At 36.9% G+C, this 21,289-nt stretch overlaps 1 protein-coding gene and 1 pseudogene across 1 annotated transcript; one reads left to right on the top strand and one right to left on the bottom strand.

Moving 5' to 3' along the window:
- Positions 1-1,301: 1,301 nt before the first annotated feature.
- On the top strand, positions 1,302-17,882 carry LOC107841599 (annotated as a pseudogene).
- Positions 17,883-18,835: 953 nt separating this feature from the next.
- LOC107842875 (L-type lectin-domain containing receptor kinase IV.1) lies at positions 18,836-21,058 on the bottom strand. Its single transcript, XM_016686917.2, has one exon. It carries the CDS (start codon positions 20,997-20,999, stop codon positions 18,996-18,998), a length of 2,004 nt encoding a protein of 667 aa, XP_016542403.1. The 5' UTR covers positions 21,000-21,058; the 3' UTR covers positions 18,836-18,995.
- Positions 21,059-21,289: the final 231 nt, after the last annotated feature.

The raw sequence follows: 21,289 nt of genomic DNA, 5'->3' as shown, positions 1-21,289 counted from the left end.
AATACTTCTTATTTACTTTTCAAATAATATATGTTACTTTCCTTGTATAAACTTTTGTGGCATTGATAGTCAATTATATTTTAAAATAATTTAAGTTTTTAATTACTATGATTTATAATACTCTTACTTCTATTTCAATTTAAATGATACTGATATAATTTCAAGAGTCAGCCAAATATTTTATACTTTTTAAATTTTTTAAGTTATTAATTATTATGATTTACAAGATTTTTTCGTATTTTTTTTAAATATATTCCAAATAAAAAATAAGATAAATAAATTAAAATTGATGAAAAAAATGAAAGCAAGGGAAAGGACCAACGAAGTTGTGCTAATGCAGACAGATTGACCTTTAAATTTTTAAAGTTGTTAATTATTGTGATTTATATTATTTTTTTGAAATATATAACAAAGTAATTTTTTTTTAGATATTTTAAGTTGTTAACTATTGGAATTTATAATATTTTTTATGTAATTTTCAAATAATATATGTTACTCTCCTTGTCCAAAATTTTGTGCCATTGATAGTCAATTATATTTTTAAAAATAATTTAATTTTTTAATTATTGTGATTTATAATCCTTTTGCATCTATTTCTATTTAAATGACACAATGCTTAGATGACCATAATAATTAATTAGGGGTGATATAGTAAAATCATTATTGAAGCAGCGAAACAAACATGTCTTAAATGACTTATAATAACTAATTAAAAGTGATATAGAAAAATTATTATAAAAAAATAATCGTGGAAAAAAATAAGTGGGTTTATATAAGATGTCAAGTTAATTTAATATTAAATCTTATTAATTTTTTAATACTTAAATGAGTTTATAATAAGTTTTTATTACTTAGATGACTTATATGATAATTGAAAGTGATATATTAAAATTACGGTTGAAGCAGCTAAAGTAAACATATCATAAATGCCTATTTTACTTTTCTTATTAAATATTATTAATTTTTTAATATGTAAATGACATGTAATAATTAATTAGAAATGATATAGTAAAATTATGGAGCAAGCAACTCGGCAGTAGACCGGAAGCTCCTCTCAACTCTCTCTTATATATAAGTAGAAATATAATATAAGAGAATATATATATATATATATATATATATATATATATATATATATATATATATATATATTGAAGTTTGGCTTGCCTAAATAAAATGACATTACAGAGTTTACATTGTAGACTTGAACATTAGGAAATAGATAGTCAAAATTGTGATTGTATGAAGTAAACCAATGAACATTATTATTAGCACTATTCCTAGAAGATTTCTCAGCAGACATGGATAAATTATTTTTAGCCATGATTTTTCAGTTTCTAATTTTGCTTTTCTATGCTACGTTTGGCCATGCAGCTGCAGAGGATCTCGAAGTCACCTACAACGGGTTCCACTCAGCAAACTTGAGTCTTGATGGGATAGCAGAGTTCACATTAAATGGCTAACAAATGCTTCTCAATTGCAGGAGGGTCATGCCTTTTATTCTAGACCTATCAATTCCAAGTATTTAGCATCCAATGGTTCAGATTTCTTTTTCTCGACCACATTTGTCTTTGCCATAGTGCCTGAGTACTCGTTTTGGCTGGTCATGGCATGTATTTTGTGATTGCACCAGCTGGAGGGCTTTCGGAAGCACTTCCGAGCTCTTATCTGGGCTTGTTTAATGATTCTAGTAATGACAATGCCACATCGATGTTGTTGTGGTGGAGTTTGATACTTGCTAAAATGAGTTAGTTGATCACATGGTTTAGGCTCACAATTGACAGATAACTGTTGCATTAAAACAGTTTTTTCTGTTTTATTGAAATTACTGTTTCATTGAAATGAGTTAGTCAAGTTCGTGTTCCTGATTGAGTTAGTTATTCAAGTTGTTAGAGGTAGTTAGGAATATTCTAAAATCTCAATCATGTGAGTCTATAAATATCTACCATACATTCATCATTGTAACATGACTTTCTGATTCAATAAAAGTTCTTAGCTTCCCTTCTTCTCTTCTCTGCCTCAATGGCTTTTGTGTGTATGTGAGCATTATGTTGCAGCAGTTTAACATGGTATCAGAGCCAGTCTCACTCAATTCATTATTTCCGATGTTGGCCCCCCATCTTATATTATCCACGCTCCAGTTGTCCAGTCTTGGGCGTACGAGAGGGTGTTGGAGTCCCACATCGGTGGGTTAAAGGGTCCTTGGTCTTCTTATATAGTCTTGGGCAATCCTCCCCTCATGAGCTACCTTTTGAGGTTGAGTTAGGCCTAAGGTCCATTTCTTGATCAACTCTATAGAATCGTGAATTTGATGATATTGACAGCAACAATGTTGTCATTGGCATCAACGCCTTAAAATCTGTAATAGCCAAGCCAGCAGAATATTATGTCAGCAATCAATAATCCTTTAAGTTAACACTAGCTAGTGGCCAGCCAATGCAAGTTTGGGTGGAATATGACTCTGTGGCTAAGCATATGAATGTCACAATGGCTCCACTGCACACTGCAAAACCAGACCGTCCTCTCCTGTCCTTAGTCTATGATCTTTCATCTGTCACGGATGAAAATGCTTCTATTGGCTTCTCAGCATCCACCAGTGCAGTTATTTCAACACATTTTATCCTTGGATGGAGCTTTAAAATAAATGGAGTGGCACAAGGGCTTAATCTCTCTCAACTTCCTAAGCTTCCTCGAGTAGTACCTAAGAAAGAGTCCAAGCTTTTATTTATTGGATTGACCATAATTCCTTCAGTTCCATTTGTGATTTCAGTCCTTTAAATAATGTATTATGTAGGAAGGAAGATGGATCTGCTGGGATATGGCGGATTTGGCAGAGTCTACAAAGGGGTATTGCCCATATCCAACATTCAGATAGCCATTCAAGAGTAATAGCATCCAGGCTGGCCCACTTGCATTAAGATTGACGGACTTCAATGAAATCAAGAAGATGTTTATGATGGAATAAGAGCCCAAGAACGAGTCCAAGAATTATGGAGAAGAATGGGTAAAGTGCTACACATATTTTATGATTCAAGTCCAAGTCCAAAAGGAAGAAGATTGGGCCCATATGAGTTGTGAGTAAATTTGAAAACTTTTCCTTATTTTCTTAGGAGAGAATTTTTGGTATTATTTTTACATGCTTTCCTAGTCCTAGTAGGATTTTATATATTATTTCCATAATAGTAGATTTTAAGGCCCCCCAAAATTTCCTTGTAGTTTGAGTCGTAGGGCGTGTCAAGTGAGGTGTGATTTCGGCCCTAAATGATTGAGAAGTGTCTTCCTAAGTTAATATCGTGTTAACCATATAGAATTTCCCTAATTTTGACTTTTTATCACGTGAAAAATTTGATAATCTTTCCGTCGATATAAGATTCGCCCAAATTCAATACTCGGGTAAGAAGTTATGGCTAATTTAAGACCTAATCGTAAAACTGTGTCATTTTAGTGCTTGCCGCATCGCGGAGAGGGTCGATTTGACAATTGTCAAATTTCAGTGGAACTCCACGATATTGTCACGTCGCGCTGAGGTTCCACGTCCCAACCAGTGGGAAAACACGATGGCTCCGCATCGCGGTGACTCCCATATTGCCAATTGTCAATTTCCAGTGAGGCACCGTGATAAGTGGCGTGTCGCGGTGACCCCTTAAATAGAGTTCCCAATTCAATTTTTTCAGCTTTGTACAGATGTTAAAAGGGGCATTTTGGACTTTTTCCAAGCCTATAAAATCATGCAAAATCCAAATCAAAGTTATTTGCAAGCATCCTATGAGGTTTTTCTCAAGTTTTCTCTCATAAAAAACCCTAAGTATCCAAAACCTCTTTCAAGAATCTCAAGAATCCATCATGGATTTTCTAAATTAAGTCAAGATTCAAGGTTCCCAATTCCAGGGCCTCAAGAACCCCCATTCAAGAGTACGAATATAGTTTCAAAAGTGAGAGTTCATCCAAAGTTTCTAATTCAGGTATGTGGGGTTTTGAACAAGGGTAACCCTTTCATCCTTGTGCCCAAAAGGCTTATTTTCATCATGAATTTCTTGAAATCTATGAGGTTTTTACATGAATTTGAATTAGGGATTTTCACCCATTATTATTGAATGCATTATCTTGATATTTCCCATGAATTAAGAGTCAAATGGCATGATTTCTGCACGTTTTATTGAGAATTTAAAGCTGGGTATAAACCCCATGATTTTACTCCTTGAGAAGCTAATATTTGAAATGTTGAGATATTGAAGCATATGACTATATTGAGATTTTGAGATAAATTGCTGAAATTCCCAGATTTTCACATGATTTATGAATCTATATGCTATATATTATGCTTTTGATGAGCTTTAAATTGAGATTTAATTATGGGTTAGTAAGCCCTATTTGAGACTTGTGAAATTATGAACTCTTGTGTTATAAGCACCCATGATTTGAGTATTTTGAGATGATTGAGAAATGAATTGACCTAATGGGCCGAAAGCTTTGAAATCCACTTCATCATATGAGATTATCAATTTGATTATTGGGTTTGTGGTGAACCATGAGATTATTCTAAAAGTGGATTTGTATGAGATGAGAGTAGATAATCTAAAGGGAGTAGTACTTAGCACTGAGCGGGTAAGTCACTACGATTTCTTACCCCAAAACTACGTGCCACCGTAGGTTGGGCCTGAGGCCGAGTTTATGATGATTATGATTGGGCCCAAGGCTAAGTTTCGTTTAGTGATCACTAGACCTAGGTTATACTCCCTGGCAACAGTATGACGCTCCTTCCTAGCGTGGGGTCTAATCCTTAGGGGGACAAAACGTTGGACTCCATGTAGCTCGCACGGTTTATGTCGGTTACGAGAACCTCCCTTGCACTTTTAAACTTCTAAGTTTGATACTTATTTTCCCTTCTTATAAGTTATTTTCCTAAATGATGGAATTACAAAGTTATTTCCTAATTAAAGTGCTTCCTTGAGGTAGGTTATTTTCCTAAATGAAAGTATCCTCCCTTGAATAGTACTTTTCATAAAACTTTGAGATGAGTTATTTCCTTAAGCTAGAATACTTTTCCACTTGACATAGAATAATTTTCCTAAAGCTTGAAATGAGATATTTTTCTAAGGTGAATGACATGCCTTCAAATATATTTCCAAGTCATATGATTTCAAATTCCAAGTATATTTGTTTTAAATAATTATGAAATATTGAGCATTGAAGAGGTTTTACTCTCCATGAGACATATGCATGAGTTGAAAGTATTGTTCAAAGTCCATTAGCCTTTGGGTATTAAGAATAAGAGAATATTTTTGATTTTTAAGGTTAAAGAGCGATGACTCATGAGATTTGTGTTGCATGCCTCATTCTACATGATTTATGAGCTTTATATTTTATACTTTTTCAAGCCATGTGAGTCGTCTCATTTTGCATACATGATTTGATTGAAGAAGATCGATACTATTTTTATACATATGCATTCACCCCCGCATACTCAGTACATTCCTAAGTACTGATTCACATATATGTCTATATGCTACATTGTCTTATAATGTTGGTTCCGGTGCTCAATCCAAGCCTCATCCGTGATTCTTCAAGTACCTTGCCTACGTTTTCTACAGTGGTGAGTCCTCATGGTTCAAGGATCGATCTTCAGATATTTTCTGTATTTGAGAGACTATGTTTTATCTTCAGTTCATTTCGAGTCAGTTGGGGACCTGTCCCAACGGCTCTCTAGTTTTCGATTCATAGAGGTTTTGTCAGACTATTATCATACTTGTTTTGTTGAGGTTTCTTTGTATTGTGGTCATATGGACTGAGTATCTTTCCCGTATTTCCTTTCATGTGATAATGACTATGCGAGTATTGAGTCTATTTTATCTTGAATTGAGTGTTATTGGTAGAACTCAGCTCTAAGGGTTAGCTTGGGGCTACTTGTAGCCTTAAGCACCGTGTGACATCCCAGGAGATGATTTCAGGTCGTTACAAACTTGGTATCAGAGCCTATGATTTCTAAGGAATCCTAGGGACTCTCACAAGCCGCGTTGAGTAGAGTCTTGATCTTCAATGTGTAGCGCGCCATATCTATGAGCAAGAGGCTATGAGACATTTTAGGAAAACATTGTTTTTTCTTTTAGATTCTATCGTGCCTACAGTTTTCCCTCTTATATAATGGTTCGTGCTCTTCTATTTTCAAAAAATACCTCTTTGAAGAGAGAATGTTCGTGGGAACAATGATGAGCAATCCCCACCTATTGATCTTTTGAATGAGATGATGTCTCATGCTGAGTTTAGGACGGCCTTTCAGGCATTAGACCAAGCGGTCACCGCAAATGTTTAAGCCAATAACCAAGCCCCATTGTTAATCAGCAAGGTGGTGATGTAGCTGCGGCTAGGATTCATGAATTTATGCGGATAAATCCATCTGAGATCTATGGGTCCAAGGTGGACGAGGACCCACAGTTGTACTTGGAGGAGGTGAGGAAGATCACTGATGTGATGCATGTTTTGGAAGAATAAAGTATTGAGTTGACGTCCTATAGACTGAAGGACATTGCTTATAATTGGGTTATATCATAAAAGTAGGGTAGAGGTGAGAATGCCACTCCTATGACTTGGTAAGTATTTTAAGAGGAATTCTTGGATCAATTCTTTCCACTTGAGATGAGGGAGGCAAAGATTGAGGAGTTCATGAACTTGAGGCAGGGCTCCATGACTGTTAAGGAGTACTTTTTGAAGTTCAATTAGTTGGCCAAGTACACTCCTGATTTGATTTCTGACACTCGAGCTAGTATGTGTAAGTTTGTGACCGGTGTTTCTGGGATGGTACTGAAGGAGTGTAGGGCTGCGATATTGCATAAGGATATGGATCTGGTTAGGTTGATGATGCATGCCCAACAGATAGAGGCAGATAAGCTTAGAGAAAGAGATAGAATGAGGGGTAGCAAGAGGGCTAGACCTGAGCAGCATGAGTTTAGCCGGCCTAGGTTCCATGGAGGGAACCACCCCCAGTTTCAGAGACGACCGTTTATTCCAGTTCCTTCATCAGCTAGTGCTCCCATGCCTAGAGGTAGGCCGGAGCAAGAAAGCAGGTCTTTCATGTCTGGGTCGCAGAGCAATGTTGGTAACCAGCTCCGTTACCTTTCTTGTGCCAAATATGGTAGGAATCACCTTGGGGAGTGTTTTGGAGATTTAAAGGGTTGTTTTGGTTGTGGCAAGTAGGTCCATAGACTTAAAGATTGTCCCTATGCTAGAAAGAGGAACAAAGATGCCCAACCTCAAGGACAGGCTGCTAGTGCACCAACTCCAGTACTCCTTCCCGTCCCTGCTCAGGGCATTTCTTCTAGCACCGCTGGCGATCAGCGCCAGAACAGGTTCTATGCCTTGCCACCCCATCGGGATCATGAGGACTCTCCTGATATTGTTACTGGTATGCTCCAGGTCTTTTATCTTGATGTTTATGTGTTGTTGGACCCCGGGTCAAATCTCTCTTATGTGACCCCACTTGTAGATGTGAATTTCAAAATAAGTCCTGAAAAGATTCTCGATCTTTTCCTAGTTTCTACTACAGTTGGAGAGTCAGTTGTTGCTAAATAAGTGTATAGAGGTAGCCCTATTACTGTGCTTCATAGAGTCATACCCGCTGATTTGATAGAGTTAGACATGGTAGATGTTAACCTTATTTTGGGTATGGATTGGCTTCATTCTTGCTACGCGTCTATAGATTGTCGTACCCGTGTGGTCAAGTTCTATTTTCCTGATGAACCAGTGATTGAGTGGTCCGGGAGTTCGGTATCTCCCAAGAGTTATTTTATCTCCTATATCAAAGCCAGAAAACTATATCCAAAGGCTGCATTTACCACCTAGTTAGAGTCAAAGACACTCAGTCTGAGGCTCTAACTATTTTGTCATTCGATATTGTTAATGAGTTTCCAGATATCCTTCCGAAAGATCTCCCAAGGGTACTTTTCGATAGAGAGATAGAGTTCGAAATTGACCTTCTTCTCGACACTCGACCTATTTCTATTCTGTCATACCGTATGGCACCCGCAGAGCTTAAGGAGTTGAAGGAGAAACTCAAAGATCTCTTAGATAAAGGTTTTATTAGGCCCAGTATTTCTCCTTGGGGCGCACCTGTGTTGTTTGTGTGGAAGAAGGACGGATCTTTGCGTATGTGCATTGATTACCGTCAATTGAACAAGTTCACAGTCAAAAATAAGTATTCTTTTCCAAGAATTGATGACCTGTTCGATCATTTGCAAGGTGCAAGTTATTTCTCCAAGATAGACCTTAGATCCGGCTATCATCAACTTAAGGTAAGGGAATGTGATATTTCAAAAATTGCCTTCCGAATCTTCTATGGTCACTTTGAGTTTCTAGCCATGTCTTTCGGGCTAACCAATGCCCCAACAGCTTTCATGGACCTTATAAATCGAGTGTTCAAGAAATACCTTGATATGTTTGTCATTCTATTCATAGATGATATCCTAGTGTACTCCCGTGATGAGAATAACCATGCGAATTATCTTAGAATTGTCTTGCAAACTCTTAGAGATCACCAGTTGTTCTCCAAATTCAGTAAGTGTAAATTTTGGCTAAGGTCTGTAGCCTTTCTAGGTTATGTTGTTTCGGCCGAAGGTATTGGAGTCGATCCCCTAAAGACAAAAGATGTGAGAAATTAGCCTAGACCTATCTCTCCGTCTGACATTAGGAGTTTCTTGGGTCTAGCAGGATATTATCGTCGTTTTGTTGAGGGTTTATTTTCCATTACATCTCCTATTACCTAGTTGACCCAAAAAAAAGTTAAATTCCAGTGGTCTGATTCCTGTCAGAAGAGTTTTCAAGAGTTGAAGACGACTCACTTCAGCCCCTTTTTTACTTTGCCTGATGGTACTGATGGTTTTGTGGTGTATTGTGATACCTCTAGAGTTTGTTTGGGTTGTGTGTTGATGCAGAGAGGTAAGGTTATAGCCTCTGCCTCTAAACAGTTGAAGACGCATGAAAAGAACTACCCGACCCATGATCTTGAGTTAACTGCTGTGGTATTTTCTTTGAAAATCTAGAGATACTATCTTTATGGTGTCTATGTTGATGTGTTCACTGATCATAAGAGACTGCAATATGTGTTCACCTAGAAGGAGTTAAATCTTAGGCAGAGAAGGTGGTCGGAGTTGTTGAAAGATTATGATATGAGTGTGTTGTATCATTCGGGTAAGGCCAATGTACTGTCAGACACCCTTAGCAGATTATCTATGGGTAGTGTTGCGCATATGGAGGAGGGTAAGAGAGAGTTACCTCATGATGTGCACTGTCTGGCTAAGTTGGGAGTTAGATTGCTTGATTCAATAAAGGGGAGTACGTTGGTGAAAAGTAGATCCGAATCCTCTCTAGTTTCGAAAGTGAAGGAGAAACAAGATAGAGACCCTAGTTTGGTCAAATTAAAGGAGTCAGTTAAGGACCAAAAGGTAGAGGTTTTCTCCTAAGGGAAAGATGGTGTGTTGAGACTGCATGGTAGGTTGTGTCCCGTGTGCTGATGAATTGAGGCGGAGGATTATGGTTGAAGTGCATAGCGCACATTATTCCATTTATTTTGGCACTACCAAGATGTACCACGACTTGCGGGAGATCTATTAGTGGAATGGTATCAAGAAAGACATAGCCGAGTTTGTAGCAAAGTGTGCAACGTGCCAACAGGTTAAGGTAGAGCACCAAAGACCGGGTGGTGTGATGCAAGATTTTAGTATACCCACTTGAAAGTGGGAGATAGTGAATATGGACTTCATGATCAGGTTGCCTTTTTCGCGCCGTTATCATGATTCCATTTGGGTTGTTGTGGATAGGTTGACTAAGTCCTCATATTTCTTGCCCGTGCACACATCTTATATAGCTGAGGATTATGCTAGATTATATATCCGAGAGTTGGTTAGGCTGCATGGAGTTCCCTTATCTATCATTTCGGATAGGGGTACTCAATTTAATTCTCAGTTTTGGAGGGCATTTTAGCAGGTTCTTGGCACCGAAGTTCTTTTGAGCTTAGCTTTTCACCCGTAGACAGATGGTCAGGCTGAAAGGACCATTCAGACCCTAAAGGATATGTTGAGGGCGAGGGCTCTTGATTTCAAAGGTAGTTGGGATGAGCATTTTCCATTAATAGAGTTTGCCTACAATAATAGTTTCTATGCTAGCATTGACATGGCACCGTTTGAGGCCTTGTATGGTAGGAGGTGTAGATCACTCATAGGTTGGTTTGAAGTGGGTGAAGCTGCTGCATGCGGGCCTGATGCAGTTTTTGAAGCTATAGAGAAAGTTAAGCTGATTAGAGAAAGGTTGAAGATCGCTCAGAGTTGTCAAAAGCCTTATGCAGATGTGAGGAAGAGAGATCTTGAGTTTGAGGTGGGTGATTTGGTGTACTTGAAGATTTCACCTATGAAAGGGGTGAAGAGGTTTGGTAAGAAGGGAAAGCTTAGTCCCCGTTATGATGGCCTGTATTGAGTCTTAAGTCGTGTTGGTAGAGTGGCCTATGAGGTTGTGTTTCCCTCAGAATTGTCAGCCGTTCATCCTATCTTTCATGTCTCCATGCTCAAGAAGCATATTGGTGATTCTGTTGTGGTTGATCCTTCAAAGAGTGCTGAGATTCCGAATAGTCTTTCCTTCGATGAAATTCCTGTTGAGATCCTAGACTTTCAAGTCTGTAGCTGAGAAACAAAGAGGTTCCCTTGGTCAAGGTGTTGTGGCGAAACCAATTTGTTGAGGGTGCTACTTGGGACGTAGAAGCAGACATGCAAGCCAAGTACCCACACCTCTTTTTCGCAGGTTAAGAACAAGCCGAAGGTACTATTCTTCCTTAATTTAGCTCTTCTAATCTAAATTTCAGCTAAGCATCTATCCTTGTATGAGTTGTTGCATTTTCTAGAGTATTCATGAGTTTAGAAAGATCTTGAACTGTTTAGAAATTGTTTCAGCTATGTTTACATTATTTTTCCCTGTATTACTAGCCTAACTAGCAATATTTAAGGATGAATGTTCCCAAGGGGGAGATATTGTAAGGCTCCGCAAAGTTCCCTCATAGTTTGAGCCGTAAGGCGTGTCAAGTGAGGCGTGTTTCGGCCCTAAAAGATTGAGAAGTGGCTTCCTAAGTGAGTATCGTGTTAACCATATAGAATTTTCCTAATTTCAAATTTTATCATGTGGGAAATTTGATAAGCTTTCCGTCGATATAAGATTTGCCCAAATCCGATATCCGGGTAAGAAGTTATGGCTAATTTAAGACCTAGTCGTAAAACTGTGTCATTTTAGTGTTTGGCGCATCACGGAGAAGGTCAATTTGACAATTGTCAAATTCCAGTGGAACTTTGTGATATTGGCGCATTGCGCTGAGGTTCCAGGTCCCAACCAACAAGAAAATGCGATGGTTCCGCGTCGCGATGACTCCCATATTGCCAATTGTCAATTTCCAGTGAGCTACCGCTATAAGTGGCGCATCGCAGTGACCCCTTAAATCGGGTTCCCAGTTTAATTCTTCCATCTTCGTACAGATGTTAAAAGAAGAATTTGGAACTTTTTCCAAGCCTATAAAACCGTGCAAACACCAAATCAAAGTCATTTACAAGCATCCTATGAGGTTTTTCTTTAGTTTTCTCTCATAAAAAACCCTAAGTATCCAAAATCTCTTCCAAAATCTCAAGAATCGACCATGGATTTTCTAAATTGAGTCAAGATTCAAGGTTCCCAAGTCCAGGGCCTCAAGAACCCTCATTCAAGAGTACGAATAGAGTTTCAAAAGTGAGAGTTCATCCAAAGTTTCTAATTCAAGGTATGTGGGGTTTTGAACAAGGGTAACCCTTTCACCCTTGTGCCCAAAAGGTTTATTTACATCATGAATTTCCTGAAATCTATGAGGTTTTTATATGAATTTGAATTGGGGGATTTCACCCATTATTATTGAATGCATTATCTTGATATTTCCCATGAATTAAGAGTCAAATGGCATGATTTCTGCATGTTTTATTGAGAATTTAAAGCTGGGTATAAACCCCATGATTTTACTTCTTGAGAAGCTAATATTTGAAATGTTGAGATATTGAAGCATATGACTATATTGAAATTTTGAGATAAATTGCTGAAATTCCCAAATTTCCACATGATTTATGAATCTATATGCTATATATTATGTTTTTGATGAGATTTAACTTGAGATTGAATTATGGGTTAGTAAGCCCTATTTGAGACTTGTGAAATTATGAACTCTTGTGCTATAAGCACCCATGATTTAAGTATTTTGAGATGATTGAGAAATAAATTAACCTAATAGTCCGAAAGCTTTGAAGTCTACTTCATCATATGAGATTATCGATTTGATTATTGGGTTTGTGGTGAACCATAAGATTATTCTAAAAGTGGATTTGTATGAGATGAGAGTAGATAATCTAAAGGGAGTAGTACTTAGCACCGAGCAGGTAAGTCACTACGGTTTCTTACCCCAAAACTATGTGCCACCGTAGGTTGGGCCTGAGGCCGAGTTTATAATGATTATGATTGGGCCCGAGGACAAGTTTCGTTTAGTGATCACTAAACCTAGGCTATACTCCCTGGCAAGAGTATGACGCTCCTTCCTAACGTGGGGTCTAATCCTTAGGGGGACAAAACGTTGGACTCCATGTAGCTCGCATGATTTATGTCGGTTACGAGAACCTCCCTTGCCCTTTTAAACTTCAAAATTTGATACTTATTTTCCCTTCCTTTGAGTTATTTTCCTAAATGGTGGAATTGTAAAGTTGTTCCCTAATTAAAATGTTTCCTTGAGGTGGGTTATTTCCCTAAATGAATGTATATTTCCTTGATATAGCACTTTTCATAAAGCTTTGAGATAAGCTATTTCCTTGAGCTAGAATACTTTTCCATTTGACATAGAATGATTTTCCTAAAGCTTGAAATGAGATATTTTCATAAGGTGAATGAAATGCCTTCAAATATGTTTCCAAGTCATATGATTCCGAATTCCAAGTATATGAGTTCTAAATAATTATGAAATGTTGAGCATTGAAGAGATTTTACTCTCCATGAGACATATGCATGAGTTGAAAGTATTGTTTAAAGTCCCTTAGCCTTTGGGTATTGAGAATAAGAGAAGATTTTTGATTTTTAAGATTAAAGAGCGATGACCCACGAGATTTGTATTGCATGCCTCATCCTACATGATTTATGAACTTTATATTTTATACTTGTTCAAGTCATATGAGTCGTTTCATTTTGCATACATGATTTGATTGAAGAAGATCGGTACTATTTTTATACATATGCATTCACCCCCGCATACTTAGTACATTCCAAAGTACTGATTCACATATATGTCTATGTGTTACATTTTCTTAGAATGTTGGTTCTGGTGCTCAGTCCCAGCCTCATCTGTGAATCTTTGAGTACCTTGCCTACGTTTTCTACAGTGGTGAGTCCTCATGGTTCTAGGATTGATCTTTAAATATTTTCTGTATTTGAGAGACTATGTTTTATCTTCAATTTATTTTGAGTCAGTTGGGGACCTTTCCCAACGGCTCTTTAGTTTTCGATTCGTAGAGAATTTTTCAGACTATTATCATACTTGTGATGTGTCGAGGGTTCGGTATTGTGGTCTTGTTGAGGTTTCTCTGTATTGTGGTCATATGGACCGAGTATCTTTCCCATATTTCCTTTCATGTGATATAACTATGCGAGTGTTGAGTCTATTTTATCTTGAATTAAGTGTTATTGGTAGAAACCGGCTCTAAGGGTTAGCTTGGGGATACTTGTAGCCTTAAGCACCATGTGACGTCCCGGGAGACGATTTCGGGTCGTTATATAGATCCTAATCCCATGCTATTTAGCATAGCTTTTTCCTAGTCCTAATTAGATTTGATAAAGGTATATTCCAATCCCATGCTATTTGGGATAATTTTTTTTCCCTATATATAGGGATAGATTTTGTTATTATCAAGAGACAATATTATTATTAATTGAGAGTTTCTCTTATTTACACCTTTGTGTGTGGCTACTTGAGATTTATCTTGCAACCCTATAAGAACGATTCTTTAGGAGGTAAGATTAATTCTTAATTTGATATCTTTGGTTTCTATTAAAATTAATTAAAGAAGGTGATTAGTCTTATCCTAATTGTTGTCTTTAGTTTCTTTGAAATAGGCGTCTAGTCACTTTTGATCTACGTTCTTGAATAAACTCTATTAGTATCATAATTAGTCTTAATCCGCTAATTTTGAATACTAAGATCAATTAGGGTTCTTAGCATTTAACCTCAAAATTGGAGATTTTATTCTCCAATTTTGCCTATTTTTAATTTCTTGCCTATAATCTTAGTATTTTCGCTTCCGCATTATTTTCTTATTTATTAACTTAACCCGATTCTTATCAAGTGGTATCAGAGCGATTCTATCAAGGTTCCGTTCTTGATAATCTTGGGAGTTTAAAAAAAAACACTCAAAAAAAATATTTTTTTCATTGTTAAGTTACATAGCCAAAAAAAAAGAAAAAAAATGAAATAAAAAAAGAGAGAAAATTCATCTGTTTGAGAATTAAGGTATTATAAAAAAAAAATAGATTTTTTTTGTGTTTCTTGATTTCCAACATCAACAAGGAAAATCAAGAAGAGGGAAAATTTGAAAAAAATTTCTATTTACACAAATTGGTCTTTTTTCCTTGTCTCATCAAACCCAATTTATTTGGGTATTGATAAATTTTTTTCTTTCTACATCTTACTTCTAAAAAGTTATTGCTAATTGGGTTGTATATATAAATCCTAAAGGATCCAGCCAAAGGTAGTAATTTGAGTGGGAAAAGAGTGAGATAAGAAAAGGGGCCAAATTGAGAGTTTTTGTTTTCTTTAACTTTTAGAGATGTCTCAAACCGAAAAGGATACTGATGCTGGGACTCAAAAAAATGGCATTGTCGAGGCACTTAGAAGGATTTCCGCGTGACTTGATGCATTAGAGGTCACCTAAAACCCACCTAATCAGGTGAATATAACTGATTTAAGGAGAAGTATTTTTCATACAAGGTGTGGGATAAAGTATAATATTTGATCTATGATTATTGATTTTGAAAGTGATGCTAATGTGATAAGTTCATACATGGTGGAGAAGTTGAAACTTACATGCATCAAACACAATGATTTCGGTGAACTAATGTGACTAAGCAATGCACGATTTCTTTCTCCATTGAAAGGTACTCTAATAATGTTCTTTGTGATGTAATTCCAATGCAAGATTGTCAAATCAAGCTTGGGCATCCCTGACAGTTTGATAGGAACACAATTTATGATAGGGGAGTGAATAAAGTTTCTTTTGAGCTAAACAAAAGAAACTATAAACTTGTACCTTTAACTCCATCCCAAGTTTATGAAGATCAGAAACGTGTGAAAAAAACAATGAAAGATTTTGAGAGAGAAAATAATGGAAGGAGTAGGGGAGTGTATGTTTACATTCGAAGAGAGAAAAAGGAAGAGGTTGTGTTGTGTGGAGGGGATAAGTTGTCAATTAAGGTCAAAAGAAAAGAAAAGAGAGATGATCACGAGAGTAAAAAGAAGAGGGATGGTTGTGAGGTAGAGAGAGAAAAACAAGAGAGTTTGAATAAGGTTATTTCTTATTCTAACTCTAATATTCCTACTTCTTCTTCTAGTTATTTCGACTCTTTTGCAGATACTCATGAAAATATTTGCATTAAAAAATCATCATTGAATAAACTTATTCCTAAGGTGGTCCAAACTAAATATCTCATTGAGCAAGTGCATATTGATGAGAAGATAAAGGTAAAGAGAATTGTTTTGGATCTTTGCAAGATAAGACTCGTGACAAAAAGATCAAAAATACAGCTGTGAATCTAACGCTCATGCAAAAGGAATGAGGTGTTGTTATTTTGCCATATATGACCAAATACGGTATGTATGATTGGTTTATTCACATTCTTGGGATTGCTAGAACACCTAAGGTCTTTTTTAAGGTGATGAACTACACTCTTAATTCTTACGTTGATGTGAATAGGTACATGGGAAAATATCTGAGAAGTGTAATTGAGGATGCTTGGCTATATCATAAAAGTGTTCAATTTAAGGCATATTCTATAGATGTTATGTCGTCTTTGGCAAGCCCATTAGAGTACTTTATTGATAGAGTTAAATTGGAGAAGCACATATCATCTCCAACGTTATCTATACATGAATTTTGTTGTGCTCATACAAATAAGAGAATTTTTCATTGGGATGACGACGTCCACATGCTTTATAAAGGTGATTTTATACATGCAAGGATTAATTGGGTTAGGTGGACACATGGTCACTATCTTATTTTGTTCCTACCATTGTTGTTTTCAAGTAATGGATGTTGTTTACTATTGTATGTTGTCTTGATTATGCGAGATTCAAATTCGAGGACGAATTGTTTTCAAGAAGAGAGGAATGATAGCATCTAGGCTGGCCCACTTGTATTAAGATTAACGGATTTCAATGAAATCAAGAAAATGCTTATGATGGAAGAAGAGCCCAAGAATGAGTCCAAAAATTATGGAGAAGAATGGGCAAAGTGCTATACATATTTTATGATTCAAGTCCAAGTCCAAAAGAAAGAAGATTGAGCCCATATGAGTTGTGAGTAAATTTGAAAACTTTTTCTTATTTTTTTAGGAGAGAATTTTTGGTATTATTTTTACATGCTTTTCTAGTCCTAGTAGAATTTTATTTATTATTTCCATAATAGTAGATCTTAATCCCATGCTATTTGGTATAACTTTTTCCTAGTCCTAGTTAGATTTGATAGAGGTAGATTCTAATCCCATGCTATTTGGGATAGATTTTTTTTCCCCTATATATAGGCCGCTAATTTTGAGTACTAAAATTAATAAGGTTCTTAGCACTTAACCGAAATTGGGGATATTATTCTCTAATTTTGCCTATCCTTTAATGTTTTTCTTGTTTATTAACGTAACCCCATTCTTATCAAAAGGGTCCTTCATGAATCAAGACAAGGGATGAGGGAACATGTTGCAGAAATTGTTAGTATTGGCCGGCTACGCCACAGAAATTTAGTACCACTTTTGGGTTATTGCAGGCGCAAACAGGAGTTACTTCTGGTTTATGAATGCATGCCTAACGGAAGCCTAGACAAGTTTTTGTTTGACAAACCAAGCTGCACTCTTGATTGGAACCAAAGATTTCGAGTCATCAAAGGCGTAGCATCAGGACTTGTCTATCTTCACGAAGAATGGGAACAAGTAGTGATTCATAGAGAGATAAAAGCCAGCAATGTTTTGTTAGATGGTGAATTAAATGGATGATTAGGAGGATTTTGTGCTAGCAAGATTTTATGATCATGGCACCGATCCTCAAACTACCCACGTCGTTGGAACGCTTGGATACCTTGCCCCAGAGCATACAAGAACAGGCAAGGCCACAACTGATGTATATTCATTTGGGGCATTTTGGCTTGAGGTGGCTTGTGGGAGAAGGCCAATAGATCCAAGGGTATTGGACGAGGACATCATTTTGGTTGACTTTGTATTTTATTGTTGAACCAGAGGTGATATTCTTGAAGCCATCGATTCAAACTTGGGCGATGACTATGTAAAGAAGAGGTTGAGTTGGTACTAAAACTTGGACTGCTGCGCTCTCAGACAGAACCAGCAGCTAGGCCAAGTATGAGGCAAGTGTTGATGTACTTGGAAGATTCTCTGACTTTGGCAGAGTTATCACTCATGCAAACTTCAAATTAGTTTAACTTTTGGAGGCTTGGGACATTTTGCAATGTCATATCCATCTTCTGCTTACAAGCCATGGCTTTCTTCTGTTACAGATTCCCTTCTCTCCGGTGGTCAATGGCTGGCGAAATTTTAGTATTTTTCCTAGTAAAAATAAAACTTGTTATATCATGTATATATGCTCATCTAACAGTATATACTTGGCTCATTCAGACATCTTGGAATGAATTATGCACCAGTTTTGTTTCTTGAAAAGTTTTTCAGGATTTTTTTGTACCATATGCTTAGCTTACAATTTATAAGAAAAGTATCCATCATTCAACAGTGTCGATTTTAAAGTATGACATTTAATTTTTAGGCAATGTAATTACTATTCGGAAAGATTAAGCGTTTGTCCATTCATGTCTTAATTGGTATGAAAATAGTCATAAACTATATTCTTTCTACACAGCTAGCTGAAGAAAAATATCCTGGCCATGTTATTTGTAAATGAAGATTAATGCATGGCACAAAGTTCGACTGCTTGTTCTTCCAAGCTTCTAAAGAAGTGGTGTACACGACACCTTAGGTGAATCCCACATCGGAATGGGATAGGAAAGTGAAGAGTTTTATAAGGTATATCACATGTTCACACAATACAAGTGTGTTTGATCTCAATGATGGTGTACTCCAAGGGAAAAATCCGTGAGGCCTGTCCACACTGAAGTGGACGATACGTGCCATGGATTTTAAGGTCGTGGCAGTTAGAGAACACTTATTGGTTACAGTTTGACATTGTCAACAGGCAAAGTCATGACAAAAGATCTAACAGCTGAGGAAGGGATATTATAAACCCCTTCATGACAAGGAATTGGCATGCATTGGCTCACTAGGAATACAAGTATCAGAAAGAGGCCAACAATAAATGACTTAATTCATACGAAAAGTATTTCTGTATGTTGTTCCTTTCTAAACTGTACTATCAAGCCTGAATCATTTTACTGTTATGAAACTGTTCAATTATGCGCTTCATGTGTAGATTAATTCAACAGGATAATGACCAGATATTGCTGAACCCTGATTAACTTATGAATTCGATAATTTTTTCCTTTTGCATTGGAAGTAAACTATAAAATCATGATACCATGGCTGATATCTTGGACACCTTTCAATAAAACGTTTCAAGTATTGAATTCTGGATTGGAGAAAAAGTTTTACAGTATTCCTATCATAACCTACTCTAATTTATCAGTACATAATCCACCAAACTTAGGTTATATTTACCAGGCTCAATACGTTAAAATCATCATGAATCATCGGCCACCAGAGAGAAAGGAGTCTGTTACAGATGGAGAGCGGGAATATGCATAATCCAAAGAAGATGCATACGACTTGATAAAATCATCAAAACCTTCGTGACGGTCAAATGTTAGAGTAGCTGATGACACACCCAGTGTTGATAACTCTGGTAAGGCCACAACACCATCCAAGAACAACAAGACTTGCCGCATGGTTGGCCTAAACGAGGGCTCTGAATGAGAGCAGAACAATCCTAGCTTCAAGACCAACTCCACTTGCCCTGGAACAAAATCAATGCCTATGTTTGGATCAATAGCATCAAGAATATTACCCCTATTCAAGCAGGAGTACACCCTATCAACCAAAATCAGATCATCACCATCTTGTCTTGGCTGTATCGGCCTCTTACCACAGGCAACTTCAAGCAGAAAAGCTCCAAAGGAAAATACATCGGTTCTAGGTGTTGCCCGGCCAGTTCTAGTATGCTCTGGTGCAAGGTAACCAAGAGTACCAACAACACGAGTAGATTGAGGATCAGTCCCATGACCATATAGCCTCGCGAGTCCAAAATCTCCCAACCTGCCATTTAGTTCACCATCTAACAAGACATTACTGGCCTTAACATCTCTGTGAACCACTACGTGGTCACATTCTTCGTGTAGGAAAAATAATCCTGATGCTACACCTCTAATAACTCTGAATCTTTGGTTCCAATCAAGTGTCAATCTTGGTTGGTCATATAAATACTTATCTAGACTTCCATTAGACATGTATTCATAAATCAAAAGCAACTCTCCTTTTCGCCTGCAATAACCCAAAAGTGGCACTATATTCCTGTGTTGTATACGACCCATGCTTACAATCTCCGAAACAAATTCCTTCATCCCTTGTCTTGATTCATGAGATATCCTCTTTACAGCTATCTCAAGTTTGGTGATAGGCATCACTCCTCTGTAAACTTTACCAAATCCTCCAACTCCCAATAGTTCCATTTCTCTGAATCCCTTTGTAGCAGTATAGAGATCTTTATACTTGAACCTTTGTGGTCTATACTCGCGTTCCCAATCTTCAAGAAGTTCTTCATACTTCCTCCTTCTAACATAATAAACCGCCACTAAGGTAGCTACAACAAGTGAAACCAAAGAAATTAATGGCAAACCAATAGTTACAAATCTTGATGTCCCTTTGCGTCCAAGACGAGGAAGAGTAGGAAGTTGAGAGAATTCTTGAGCTTTCCCATTTGTTTTGAAGCTCCATCCCAATATATAATGATGTGTTGGGACTGAACCAGTTGATGATGAAAATCCAACATACATAGTCTGATCAATAATTGGTGAAAGATCATATTTCAGACTCATAAGTGGCCTAACTGGTTTTCCCGCAGCTAATTGAGCTACTGTTACATTAATTTGCTTAGTGCTGCCATCATAATCCACCCAAACTTGCATTGGTTGGCCACTAATCAAAGTCAAGTCATGAAACAAGCCAATATCATCAAAATAACCTGCTGTATGAACTGCTACAGACCTCAATCCATTTATATCAATTCCAACATGATTGTTATTTATATCACCAAAATCCTCGCTAAAGATTGTATCGAGTTCAACTCCAACGACATGGTTTGATCTATCGCCGTTATTGATTGAGTTAAAAAGGCCAAGATAATGGTTTGCCAAAGCCCCTGGAAGTCCTCTCTGTGGAGCGATAACGAAAACCAATCCATGACCTCTCAAATCTCCATAATCAGACCTTATCGCGAACACGAAGGTTGTGGAGAAAGAAAATACAGTACCATTAGGTGAATTCTTGAAATGAATTGGATTTTGATAGAAAGCATGGCCCTGATTTTGTGTTTCAGAATCTGTTAACAATAAAAGGCCATTATATGTGACATTAGCTATGCCATCCATGCTAAGATTTCCTGATTGGAATCCATTATAAATGAATGAATCATCAGAAGAAGATGGTGCAAAATCAACTAAGAAGAGAGTCACTAGTATGACTAGATTGAAGAACATTGGGAATATTCTTGATTGGGAAAATATTGTGACAAAATGAAGCTATTTTCTACTGCTTATACTTTATATGACAAGATTTTATTTTTTTCTATGTTGCCTAATAAATGCATAGGGTTATGTCCAAAATGAGAAAATTAATAAATGACAAAATGTACAAGGCTATGTCCAAATCCACTATATTAATCCAAAAATGATTTTTTTAAAAAAGTTTCACCCGATGTTTGACAAGCTACGTCGGTCCCCGACTAATCCAAATACACATTACATGAGGCTCATTTAAGGAAAAGTAC

This window comes from Capsicum annuum, chromosome 9, assembly GCF_002878395.1.
Source record: "Capsicum annuum cultivar UCD-10X-F1 chromosome 9, UCD10Xv1.1, whole genome shotgun sequence".
NCBI lineage: Eukaryota > Viridiplantae > Streptophyta > Magnoliopsida > Solanales > Solanaceae > Capsicum > Capsicum annuum.
The sequence above is the reverse complement of the archived record's forward strand: the minus strand, read 5'-3'. Positions and strand labels throughout refer to the sequence as shown.

Bases quoted from the DNA above. Each gene is read 5' to 3' on its own strand.
- LOC107842875 (XM_016686917.2), bottom strand. From the start codon at position 20,999: ATGTTCTTCAATCTAGTCATACTAGTGACTCTCTTCTTAGTTGATTTT.